The sequence below is a fragment of the Leuciscus leuciscus genome, assembly GCF_965113295.1.
Source record: "Leuciscus leuciscus genome assembly, chromosome: 14".
Lineage (NCBI taxonomy): Eukaryota > Metazoa > Chordata > Actinopteri > Cypriniformes > Leuciscidae > Leuciscus > Leuciscus leuciscus.
In genome coordinates this window covers 11,257,966-11,271,040 of record NC_138738.1, presented here as the reverse complement: position 1 = coordinate 11,271,040, position 13,075 = coordinate 11,257,966, and the positions used below count along the sequence as shown (strand labels likewise).

Sequence of the window (13,075 nt, the reverse complement as noted above, 5' to 3'; positions counted from 1 at the left end):
TAATTAGGAAATTCTGAGTCATGAAGAAACTTTTATGAGTTAGACTTTGATTTATTAATGTATATGAGATATATAAAACCGAGCAATAGGTGCTCTTAAAGTGATGAATAATAAGATATTAACTGCACGTGTTTAAATATTATACTTTCTATCTGAAGATTTCTAGACTTTGTATCACGTTATCCCTTGTGGGAGACAGTGCATGTGAAAAAAAAAACTGATCCATTGCAGAGATTCTAAGATTTTGGTTTATGTTAACTAAGATAATTTTTGTGCATTGTGCATAGTATGAGAATGAGATTGTGTGACCAATTTAAAATAGAAATTGTGATTTGAACAAGCACATAACAGTCATTTAGCCACCCTCCAAAAGAGGAAGTTGGCACTTCTGAGAGGGGTCAGCATGGGGAGACTGATTCAGTGCAAAGGTGACAATTCACTTGAGACTTTTCCTAAAGACAATTTTGCCATGCATTATGCAATTTTGTGGCAGGATGGATCAAAAGCCAGACCGAGGAGAGCACCATCACAGCCTGACGATCCAATGTATCAGCCTGAAGTTCAACTGAATGACAATCCACACAGAAAGACAATCCAATGTATCAGCCTTGTGGGCCAGGTGCTGCATTTTCAATGTTCACTACAGAGACCGTTTCAAATTTAGTTCATTATGATATTAACTTGATTGTTTTTGATTACTCACTGGTTTCAGCAATTCTTCATATTTCTTCAACTAACTCTTTGAACCTGCTTTCAATAGGTACGACTAACAGCCCTACTGCAGGAAGTTCAATAGCGGAAGTGAGAGCATATCGGTTAAAACTGAGGCTGGATTTGGCATAGTGAGGGTTATTACACTAACCAACTAGTGGTAAAGGCATGAAAAGGTTATTGACTATGCAGAATTCTATGGAAAAGAAAAATACAATATAGGCCACAAGGCGTCCAAAGAGAAATTATGGCTGGAAAAGCAAAAATATTGGTCACTCCATTTCATTTAAAAGGTCATTTTCTAGATTCACTGAAAACAATGGATCTAATTATAAACTTTTGAAATCACATGCTGTCATCACCAGAGGTACGAGATGGAAATGTTATTTTCTTTTTGTCCATGGATAAAAGATTGTGTGAAGATTTACAAATCTTCTTTTAAATAGCTTATGAGCAACAACAAAAAGTTAGAAAAATTTAAATTGTGCAATGAATGACAAATTGCATCTGAGAAATTAAAACGGACTCTCTCAACTGCAACTGAAGGTCTTTACGATTATTATTCAAAGTGTTTAATCTATTCGATTTTGAAAAGTTAGGTTTACGTTCACTGTGTTAAACTCAATCACATGGCGACTACATCGTACAATTTAATTTATATTTATATCCTAACGTTTAGACACTGTCGCAAGGGGAATGCCACAGTGTGTCTACGTTCAGTAGTTTCTGTCGTCGTAAAAGTTGTTACCGTTCAGATTTGGTGGTATTCCACACCTATTAAACATATGTTCCCCATTCAGTTCATAAACTGCTATGGCAGACAAAAAGGTATGAATTTCTGGCCAGAGAGGGGTGTGTGAAGTGTGTGTGAAATATGGTGTTCCAAGACAAATAAATTATGTCAATCAAAACAGCTGTATCTAAATTTATTAAGTGGGGCCACAGGGTAAAATATACCCAATAACAGCCATGGATGATTTTGGCTAACTATCCTGAGCTGGGTTATTGTTGTGGCAGAAAGAAACAATGCCACACCTGTGCAGCGCATAACTTGCCCTGTCCAACCCATACTTAACTTTTTCCTTTTGCAGGATGTCATGATGGATTCCGTCGAACAGAACTGATTCTGTTCCAAATGTATAAAATATTGTCTTGTTACTGTTTAACATGAAATTTTACAAGTCTCATCAAAAAAGGACGACCGGCCAGACAAGCAGATGAGTTAATACATGTGTCACTAACAAAAATTCTTAAGGTCTCCGTTCACAGGTTGTTCTTGTGGTTCACTCCACAAACAAGGTCCAGTGGAGTGTGGTTGTGATTTGGGGAAAAATCTTGCAACTATCAGCAAGGTTGAGGTCAAAGCCTCTCAACTTAAACTGCAACCAGCCACAGCAAACTCCACACACCAACAACCCCAACATGAAGCATAAAATGGGGGATCAAGGACATGCTCGTAACGTACCTCCCTTGCCAACGAGATAGATAGATAGATAGATAGATAGATAGATAGATAGATAGATAGATAGATAGATAGATAGATAGATAATGAATGCTGTCTTGATGCAAGTCGTTAGATTTAATTAGAAAGTTAGATATAATTACAAATTTTTTATATATTTTTATTTACAAAGAAATTTTTTCCAAGTATAAAGTTATTGGTAACAGAGTAAAAGTATACCGAGAGCTATTGCAAGGTCTACTGCACAGACAATCACACAAAATCTGCATTTTCTAAAGTTCTTTCTGTGGGCTCTCAAGTCAGTGCCACACATTAAAGCCTATATGACCTGAATGCATTGCTTGATACATGTTTAAAGCATCCATTTGCTTAAGAAAATATTCCGCCTGATCTCAGGTTTGTAGTTTACAGTGTCAGACTACATTGTCCGTTGTATATGGTGCTGGTGCACAGGTCTGCTCAGTAAATATGTCCAAGTTAACGCTCATATTTTCATCTGTTTTGCTTTTCTCTGTTCTCCAGTAACTTCTGTTCCACTCGCTGGCTAATGCGTCGTAGATCGGCGTGGATGCTGGGTCTCTGAGAAAGGTCATCTTGTAGGCAGCGGGCGATCTCCAGCCGACAGATATCTTCTCTGCGCACCAACCGCCTCACAGCTTGCAGACAGCGATCTCGCAAGGTCAACACTGGTAAACAAATATTAAATGCAAAGTCAATTTTAGATTCACAAAGGTTTCAGATTCACAGTCTGATTAATGATCCTATAATTGTGCGTGTGTGTGTGTTTCCAGATTTTTTTTAAGATCTTTCTTTTACAATGAAAATAATATTAAGTGTTGATATTTTTGCCGTGCCTAGAAATACAGTTATCACAGTTACTCAATATTAGTGTAAGATTTCTAATTTGAATTGGTTATCAGCCTGAATACTTAAGCAAAAGCCAGTGAAATATGTTTACCAGGAAATGTGATGTGCGCAATTGAGACTTGTCCATTTTCAACAGAGGCTGGCAAGTACATCTCTTTACTATTGACTACCATTGGATCGTCAGTCTCTGCATCCCGAAACATCCATGGGTGTCCTGACGTAAACAGAAATGCAGTATAAGAAAATGTCATTCAAATAGATTATTGCACTACTTAACCCTTTAAGGCACAGAGACAATATCTTTGAGATTATTCATTTTATTACCATGAAGAAGTCAAGAACAAGAGGCTGCTCGTGGAGCTAGAAGGTCCAATCACACCCTAACCCTAAACTTACCCTATTCCCAAGCCTAATTAGTTAAATTCCACCCCTTAGACCCACAGAGGTGGAGCTGGACTAGGTCAAGCTTCACCCATTTGGCTCTGCAATACAAATGCTCACTGCAGAGCCAAATGACATTCAGCTTCCCCTCGGTTGAACTAATGGGTGGAGGGATGGAGTCATGGTTAAAGTTAGGGTTTAGTTGAACCTACCTCCACCCATTATAGCCAAATGACATCCAAAGAGGGGGTACATAATGTACATTGTGTGGACAGTGTCTCTGGACATAATGGATGGAGCTTGACCTTCCCCAAGCTCCACATCTGGGTTTAGGGATAGGTTGGGTCCCATTACGTCTAGAAAGGGGGGGCTGGACGTCAAGCTCCACCCATTGGCTCTGCAGTGAGCAGTGAACACCACTTGCAAAAAGTCTAACCAAGATGTCAATGGTTTCGAATCACTTACACTTGGGGTCAAAGTTAATTTTTCAAGCAGTTTCTTCTTTGACTAGATACAGCTCAATTGTGCTCAACCAGACTGAACAGTTTGGTTTGCCTGGTGCAAAACAATTGGTGGTTAGCCATTTTGTGCATTGAATGTCATTTTTTTTCTTTTCTTTTTTTACTTCTTAAGGTGTAACAGGATTAAAATAACCCTGAACGAGCAGAACGCCTCATACTGTAATGCTACCAATTTATAAAGAGCGTAATTCAATGATGATTTGACGAACCCACATAAGTTGCCATTCTTCGACCGGTGTACGGCTGTATATCTACGTATGGCTGCGGCTCCCCTCGGAAGTTGATCCAGACGGGCTTCACGACGCGCGGGCTGTTGTTACAGAACAAAACGTTGGTCGGTATCTGGCTGACCAGAGATCGGACCAGCGGCAGCGATTGCTGCCCCTCCTGAGATTCCTGAGGCATCGACAGGACAGGACCAACACAAATCTACAAATAACAGCTTCGCTACTACGGAGTAACTTAACGTTACACCCAAAGCGCTAACGTTAGTTCTCTCTAGTGCAAACAGACACAAACTAGATACGATAAAGTTCACTATCAGCTCGGACCATCAGGGATCTGTTTTAAAGAGAACACGAACGGAAAGAAGAGAACGCGTACGTGACTATCAGACATCCATCTGTACAGCTAGACGTTTGTTGTTGTTGCGTAATAACGTGAGAGCCAGTGAGGAAGAAAGCGCGCGACAGCATACCAACACCTCCCTCTAGTGGTTTGGTCGGAAATGAAAACATGACGCATGAAGTGAGATGGGACAGATTCTATTGGAGGAAGTACAGCCGTGCTCGAAGTGAAATACTAAATGATTGCGGTATATATACTGTATAACGTAACTTCCTTCTCTTTTAAAAAGTAGCATAAGATATATTAGTAGGCATTATGCAACAGATGTTTCAAACAGAAGTAATGATTCATTGTTGTCACATGACCTCAATTAGGCTATTTCAGCAGAATGCTGACAATCATATTTTCAACCTAATAGAATTACTTTCTAATTTTGGATTTTGTCTACAAATGTGTTCAGACTGTGATCAGACTATGGCTCTGTTATAATGCCATACTATAAATGTTTCTACAAATTATAGTGTTACCAAAATGTCCTTAAAGATGAAACACACTGACTTTTCAGAAGCGGTTTATTGGTGAGAATTTATTCGTACTGAACAGTATTTTATGTCTTAAACATTACAGATATGCAAGTCAGTGTTTTTTTTATGTAACTGGTGGAGAATATACACATGTGTGCCGATTGTCTGTATAAAGTGTATTTTGCACTCCATTTAATGAACATGTGAACAGAATCTTTATATTTTTAGGACATTCTCAGTGGAGACTGTAGTTTGTCACACGCTACTTCCATTCTGGATACACACATCTGTTTTTGGCTCTCAACTCAAAATATACATCAAACCATAATTTAATTAAATGGTCTCCAAATAATCAAATGACAAAGGAAAAAGCAAAACAGAAACTGAGAAATACAAAATAGTTTTTGAGAATAACAAAGGGTAACTCCCTGATATTTCCTTTATTCTTCACAATCTGCAAATTTTAGCCAGGTGTTGTGTGCCAAGTACCCGAAGCAAGCACATGAGACAGCATGTGGAGAATTATTTCATTTGAAGCAGTTTAGATCTTGTTTTGAAGAAGCTTAGATGTCCAAGAACAATTAATTGATTGAGGTATTCTACATGATGATTGATGATAATAAATGTGGGCATGAAAGACTTTTCGTCAGACTAAATGAGATGGTGTTAGAGATTTGTCCCTATTTTAACACGGTACTTATTTCATGAACATCCAAACAAGATCTTGCTTAAAGAGCATCAATAACTGTCATCTAGTCAGTAATGATGAAGAAAAGACTGTAAATTAAGTGCATTTAAACAGACTGTAATCTTAAAGAGCTCATCTGGTATGATATTGCACGTATCAGCCTGTAATTTACACAGCACAAGGTGTGTGAAGGCAACAACTTTCTACTTCTGTATCTTATGCATCACTGTCCCCTTTTTCTTTCCTCTCCGTTCATGCACACATCTACACATATAAACTCACAAAAACACTTTCTCTCTCTCTAGGTGTGGTTTGGAGTCTCATGTTTTTGGGGTGATAGAGGAGACCCCTCGGGGAGCATATGCTTGTGAGCTGTTGGGTTAAAGGTCACAAGTAATCGTCAGATCACATCACAGGCACAGCAAGCGTGACCCCTTGACACCCTCCTCGCCTTGTGGGATTGTCGGTAACAGGGCAGAACGAGTCAAACCCCAGAACCGAGGTGGACTCAGATCCTTTTTTACTGCTGAGAACTTCCAGCCTATATGAGAGCCGCAGGTTCTGCACTGAGCAATTGTCCACGCATACCTAAGAAAAGAAATGCATCAAATTTGATGTGACAATGGCTAATCAAAATTCAAGTGATCAAAAACACATTATTGAACATACAAAAGCATTAAATCTCACCCTGGAAACCAACTATGCAGTGTGGAAGGCCGTCCAATCAAGTTGAGGTTGTTGGCCTTGTAGACCGTAAGTGTCTCATGAACATAACCATGTGGATTCACATATGCTGCCATTGGCCCATACAGAGACAGACTAAAGACAGAGGAGTGTTGCATGAGTAACTGTTTTCATTTCCATCTTAAAGGAGAAGATCACCCAAAAATGTAAAGTCTGTCATCATTTGATAAGCCTCAAGACATTGAAAAGTTCAACAGGGAAATAATGACTTTACAATGTAAACTTTGATCTTTTCCCCAACGAAAGCTATCATAGGGCTTCAGAGGACTTTGAATATTAAAGTTGCAATAAAAGGAAGGAGCGACACATTGTTTCTTCCATGTTGTAATGTGCATTCGAATAAAAAATATAGGGAGGGGACTTGGTTCTATCCTTCAGTTGTAGACTTGAAGGAGGCAGATCTGACTGCGAGCTTCCAGTCGATTGTAAGAAAGGTGCAGGGTTCAAAGTCGTCATGAAGTAAAAATTGACCTTATTTACTATGGTAGCCTTGTGGTGAATAATTAATCCATGCAAGTTAATACACAGAAAATAATTTGTTTGTCAATAATAATACAAAAATAATAATTTCAAATCGAAATCAAAAAATTTGCTTCCGATTTGAAATGGCGTTGCTTCTCTGATGACATCAGTTTGATGGATTGATAGAATATCCTTAGCCATTCCCCTCCAACCATCAGTCTGCTATGAGCGAGGGATGGAGAGGAGGAGCGCTAAAGTAAAACCCCGCCCTCTATTCAATATTCCGTTTCACTTGGAAATGCGTCACAACACAGAAGTAAAGTCGGTTGCAACTTCCAGTTCACCGGGACTTTAAGTAGACTAAATTACTGGAGAAGTCCGACGTACGTCACCAGAGAGAAGTCAGTTGTTTCACCAGAAGATCGCGTTCTGACATTGGAAATGTCTAAATGTTTTTGTTTTTTTAATGAAATATTTGCATGGATGAATCGTTCATACGACCACTTTCATGGAACTTTTAGGGTGCTTTATTTTCCTCATTGGTGCTTGACAGGCTTTGGTGCCTTGATGATAAAATATATTTTTTTAGTAATCTTTCCCTTTAATTCTCCTCAATTGCCAAACAATATATTATATATAACTACACTGTCAAATTCAGTTCTCAGCATAAAAAAATAAAAAAAAGTCATTGTCTGACCTGAAGATCTCATTCTTGCTGGTTATCTCTGTATCCTGACACTGTTTACAGCAGAGAGAGGTGCACTGTAAAGAGACAAAAAAAAAATATGAACATGATCTTTTCCTGCATTTTACAATGCATAAAACAAACTCCTAGACAAATAGAAAGACATATATGAAGATTAACAGACAAAGGCAACTATACACATACACACCCTGTCCATGATGTCCAACTCACAGCGCAGTCTCTGGATGGCACTGCCAATCTTCAGTAGCTGAAGTCGTAGAGCATCATCTATTGGTAGACATGCGGCCACCCTGTATGAGAAATCTGCAGAGAGAGAGAGAGAGAGACAATTTCTAACTACTTGACTGTGTGTGTGAGCCTGAAAGTGTCTGTGTGCTCGTGCTCAGTGTGTACCTGTGGGATTTGTAGGCAGGGACTCGTCGTTGAGGTTTTCATCCCATTCATGGAGTTGTTTCTTTACTCTGGTCATGAGAGTTTTCTGGAGAGAAACACATGCATGACCATCAGTGCTAAAATGTTGTCAATATTATCTAAATGATGATGATAGTTTGCTGAGATTGTACCTTTTAGAAACGGATCAATGTATTTACAATCTAAATAAATAATAAGAATAAAAGTTAAATAATATTTACAATAAGTAAATAATAAGTTCTCTCTTATTTCTAAAAGGTAAAATGGTTTAAGTGACAAAAAATGCACCTTTAAGACTTTAAAATGTATAGTGTAAAATCTTTTGTTTATGATATAATCAAATTAATAATAAGAGATCAAACTCACAGAGTCATAGAGGGCATACACCCAGGGAGGCCATGAGGTCATACCAGCACAATGGAGCTTCTTCTATGAAAGAAAGTGAGAGGGAAAGTGACATGCAAACTACGTGTAGAAGTAATGGCAAAACAATGATAAAGTAGAATAACTAGTCCAAAAAAAAAAATATATATTTATATACACTATAAAACTATATTAAATGGAGTTCTTTAATAAAAACTAGTTATTGAGGGGGAAAACTATTTCAGTTTTGATCTTGAGTGTATGTTTTTTAGCATTTTAATTACGTTTTTTAGTGCATTAATAATAATAGTTAGATGTTTTAATATAATAACAACTACAACAACAATAATTGCATTTATAATAATTATAAATTTCATCCTGTGACCCCCTCGGATGTTTCCTAAAGTGGTCTAAAGTGATGTGTGTTTACCTGTATGTCAGTTACCTGTCTATAGGTCTGGCTGCACCGGTCCTGCAGTGGTGTTGTTTGTGAGCATTTGGTCTGTGGAGTGCATGTATGCAAGCGGGGCAGGAATTGCAGTGCACATAAAGGGTCTGGCAGAATCCTTTCCGGTAAAATCTGTACTTTTGCTTGACGAATCCTACGAAATATATAGTAAAAAAAAAATAAAAAAAATACATAACTGAATTCAATGAAAAATAAGCATTGTACCCACTGAAAGCATGTGAATACCCCTACCCATCTGCTTGTGTGCGAATTTCATGCACTCTGAAGCGTTGCCGTCCAATAGCTTTGATCTTCACTGTCTCGATGCCGTACTCCTGTTCCTCACGAAATGCATAGATCTCTGCCGTCGTCCCAAACTCTGCCTTTGTCTCTGCTCCACTCGTATCAGGACTGAGAGAAATAGAAACCAGGTCAAACTATGACATACATGTACAAAATATCAATACACCTGCAAACCCTCTACTGCAACCTGCTTAAATAATGTCTTTGAAGAGGAATCAAAGGTACGTGATCATTAATGTGGAGTAGTTATTATTCTACATCTTGTGTCTGTTAATACCTTTGTGCAAGCACGGCAAACGTGCGGTCTTGGCTTATGAGGTTGCGGAACATGCTGACCTCCTGTGGTCGAAAAAGCTGCAAGGGCAGCGTCTGACCTGGGATCAGAATGAGGGCGACGTGGGGAAGAACCGGCAGAGTCTGCACACTGTCCTCATCATGCAGGGTACGGCCGTGAAACTCCTCCATGTCTAAGCCCAGATACTTCACAGTGCACACACAAATGAAGACGAACATGCAAAATAAAATAAAAAACTATTGATGACTTAGTTACATTATTTCTATAAATTGAGATTTCTTTTACAGCAAAAAATCATCCATAAACGACTTATTTAATATTAACGTGCATGCTAATGAATTCAAATGAGTGAAAGAGCTATATCCTAAAAATGATTTTAATCTTATTAGTGTTTAAAAGTACTTGATGACAGATGACACTCACAGCGTGTGAAGTTGGCAGACTCGTGTCAAAGTTTATAATACTTGGCTTTTCTGCATCCTCACCATCTCGATCCTCAGTCTCCATGATATCCTCATCTTCCTCTTCATTTTCTATTAAAAAATAAATATAAAGATTAGAAGTGGAATATAATTCCTCTTATTATTTACTCCATTTTCACTCATGACTCATACTTTCATTTAGTCAACTACTACATTACAACGAGTCATCTGAGGACAACGGGCAAACATGAAAGTCACTATTAAGCAAACAGCAAATATCAAGCAATATCAGCAAATATCTCATCTAGGTACATAATAATAATGCAATGAATAACAACTATTAGCTGACAACACAATAAAACAACAAAATGCGTACAACACTTGACTTCAAAAATTGTTGCGTCCATTTTAAATACCTTAAATACAAAAATACCTTTGCACATAAGTGCAAATAGTGTGTGTTCTAAATAACAGGTGTACGCAGATACTTTCAGTTTGTAAAGAAAACCTGTCAGCTGTCATGCGACTGCTGCGGTTCTGGAAATGTCTGTAAAGATCTCCCTGCAAGTTTTGAGGAGGACATTAAGATGGAATGATTTCGACTCTGATATAACTCCGTATTTAATAAGACACAAATAGGAATACGCACCAGGCAGGAGCTGTAGTTGGTTCCCCATTTCGTCGTTAACGTCGTTGTCGCCTCCGCCCCTCTCAGCAGCCATAGCCGTGTGTTTACAATCCGCTCTCAAGAAGCAGCACTACCGTGAAGAGACAGGCGAACAAAAACACAGCGCCCTCACGTGAATGGATGTTAGTGGCATAGTGAATCTTTTGAATCATCTTAATGAATCGAATCTTTTGAAATTGTTCACACTAATTCGGTCACGAGGAAATACCACTAAAAGAGCGCAATAACGTTTCGAAACGCTGGGTCAGCATTGATTGAAATTCTGCGTTTATTGATCGTGATAAGTAAAAACTGTAACGTTACTTTACAATTTTTTTTCAGGGAATGTTCTGGATATAGGTTTCCTTTTGGTAAGTTTGCTGAAATGTATGAATTTCTTTCTTATGAAACCTTAGTGGGCCCAAGAGTTTTTTGACACTAGAAAAGTGTGAATTCCATTGTATTGTAATTGTGTGTGCATCAGTATCATTTTTTCCCCAAGAAAGATAAAAACCCACCACAATACCAATACTAGCAAAACTACAAAAAATGTTTTGTTCAAATTTTAAATTATACCTAATAAAACAGCAATGCTGTTTAAAATAAGCTCTTTTTGAGACTTTCTGGTTGTCAAACTAATTGGAGCATGTCCATATAGTTAATGTGATGAACTACACCTGTGATTACTCTGCTAGGACACCTTGATGAGTGGATTGATTAAAAAAAAAAAAAAGTTTTTTAAAAGTTAAACGTAATTGCACATATGGAAAAAATTTTTTACATTACGTATGAGGAAAAATGTATTGGCATAATTTGTTAACAGATGTCACTTTGTTTGATATATCATTATAGATGTTTGTTTTCTGCTTAAGTATGTCTCGTGGTCGATGTTTGAACAGTATGTGTATAGGTTTGTTTATTATTCTCATTTGATCTTCAGGTGAATGATGGCGTCAGCAGAGCATATATGCATGGTGCTTCTGTTATGTGTGTGTGCCTGTATTTGTGTGAGTGACTATTACTCAGTTCTTGGAGTTCCTCGCTCTGCATCTTCAAGGGAGATCAAGAAAGCATTTCACAAGCTGGCCCTTAAACACCATCCTGATAAGAGCCAAAGCCCAAATGCACAGCAGACCTTCACACACATTGCTCAGGGTGTGTGTGGATGAGAAGTGTACATCCTAAAATAAATGTATTCACTACCAAACTGAAGTTTTTTTATTAATAATTTTGTTCCATTTTTTTCTTTAGCCTATGAGGTGTTGTCTGACAAAGAGAAGAGGCGAGTCTATGATCAAATGGACCATCTAACTAACCCTGATCATGGCAGAGAGAGAAAGTTCAAGAATGAGGACATGGGCACCAATCCCTTCATCAATAAAGAAGCGTTTCATAGTAAAAGGGGTTTTCAGCATTTTAGTCTAGAGGAGCTACTTCATACGCTCCGGATGGATGATGACTTTTTTATGGGTGAACAACCTGCTTATGAAGGATGGAGTTTTAATTTTGGGCCTGAGGATGATGATGAAACAGTCCTCCTCAGTGACCTTTTCAACATGCTTTGATTTCCAGGGTTTGTTTATTTGTTTGTATATTTGTTTATCAATTATATATTTTCAAATTGATTTTAAATTGCTTCTGCACAATTATCTTTCTTATTAAATAAAGCTTTGAATAAACTTTTTTTTTTTTTAACTGCATGTCTTATTGTGTTATAGAGATATGACCTTTGATGGCTGACCAATAAAAAGGTTACTTTAACCTTATGATTTTTTTTCTTGAAAAAATGGTTAAACTGCTTCTAAGAACGGTACTTTCCAAAGATAGTGACCTTCAGGGATTTTACCAGCATGGAATGTAAGTTCATGAAAAATGTATGCAATGATATGTTGGCTTTTTAATCCAATAAAGCTTCATCTGAGCTCCACATTACTTGTTGCAAATAACTATATGTTAACACACTATTTCATTTTTATAAAATGACAAATTCACCCTTCCTTCTTACTTAACAGATGATATTTCCTCATATCCTTTCCTTAACTTTTTTTTTTTGTGTTGTATCATTGCTGTCTTGAAATATAATGCTCTAGTTAGAGCTGATGCATTAAATAAATATACCTATGTGATATCCTGCATCAACACATATCAACAGGGACTGGTAAACACATTTGCAATGGAAACTGAACACATGCTAATGTATGATCAAAAGGACTGATGCTCAGATAAAACAGAATCCTTGATAAACACTCAACCTACTTTATCCTGCTCAGCATTTCCTGCTTGAACTGGAAAGGGTGGAGTGTTCAGGGTGTTTTTTCCCTTCTTTGTTCAAACGATGAACAGTGATTTCATGTCAGTGTGTTTGTCTCCACCATGTCTTTATGTGCAAGTCTATGTGATTGTATGTGCCTGTGCTTAACGTTTTACTACAGCAGGTTCGCTAACTGCTTACTTGCTGTTAGCGAACTGCCAGTGAGATCTCCCTCATTTTCCAGCGTTTTCTTTGACTGCAATGTGAATGAAAACACCAGAA

The 13,075-nt window shown here is 37.8% G+C and overlaps 3 protein-coding genes across 4 annotated transcripts; 1 reads left to right on the top strand and 2 right to left on the bottom strand.

Annotated features, from left to right (window-relative positions):
• Positions 1 to 2,317: 2,317 nt before the first annotated feature.
• On the bottom strand, positions 2,318 to 4,611 carry vhl (von Hippel-Lindau tumor suppressor). Its single transcript, XM_082137208.1, has 3 exons — positions 4,152 to 4,611; positions 3,132 to 3,254; positions 2,318 to 2,859 (listed from the first exon to the last, which is right to left on the bottom strand). Exons 1-3 carry the CDS (start codon positions 4,345 to 4,347, stop codon positions 2,666 to 2,668), a joined length of 513 nt encoding a protein of 170 aa, XP_081993334.1. The 5' UTR covers positions 4,348 to 4,611; the 3' UTR covers positions 2,318 to 2,665.
• A 452-nt stretch (positions 4,612 to 5,063) lies between these two features.
• On the bottom strand, positions 5,064 to 10,668 carry crbn (cereblon). 2 transcript variants are annotated; one of them, XM_082137172.1, is made up of 11 exons: positions 10,525 to 10,668; positions 9,877 to 9,986; positions 9,436 to 9,638; positions 9,108 to 9,266; positions 8,853 to 9,009; positions 8,411 to 8,473; positions 8,027 to 8,111; positions 7,821 to 7,936; positions 7,625 to 7,689; positions 6,409 to 6,540; positions 5,064 to 6,309 (listed from the first exon to the last, which is right to left on the bottom strand). In XM_082137172.1, exons 1-11 carry the CDS (start codon positions 10,595 to 10,597, stop codon positions 6,132 to 6,134), a joined length of 1,341 nt encoding a protein of 446 aa, XP_081993298.1. In that variant the 5' UTR covers positions 10,598 to 10,668; the 3' UTR covers positions 5,064 to 6,131. The 2 variants fall into 2 exon arrangements, with proteins under 2 accessions (XP_081993298.1, XP_081993299.1); XM_082137173.1 differs by having other exon boundaries at positions 8,411 to 8,470.
• Positions 10,669 to 10,898: 230 nt separating this feature from the next.
• Positions 10,899 to 12,469, top strand: LOC309474655 (uncharacterized protein). The gene is made up of 3 exons (XM_082137207.1): positions 10,899 to 10,913; positions 11,483 to 11,697; positions 11,794 to 12,469. The coding sequence occupies exons 2-3, from the start codon at positions 11,487 to 11,489 to the stop codon at positions 12,105 to 12,107; spliced, it is 525 nt and encodes a 174-aa protein (XP_081993333.1). The 5' UTR covers positions 10,899 to 10,913; positions 11,483 to 11,486; the 3' UTR covers positions 12,108 to 12,469.
• Positions 12,470 to 13,075: the final 606 nt, after the last annotated feature.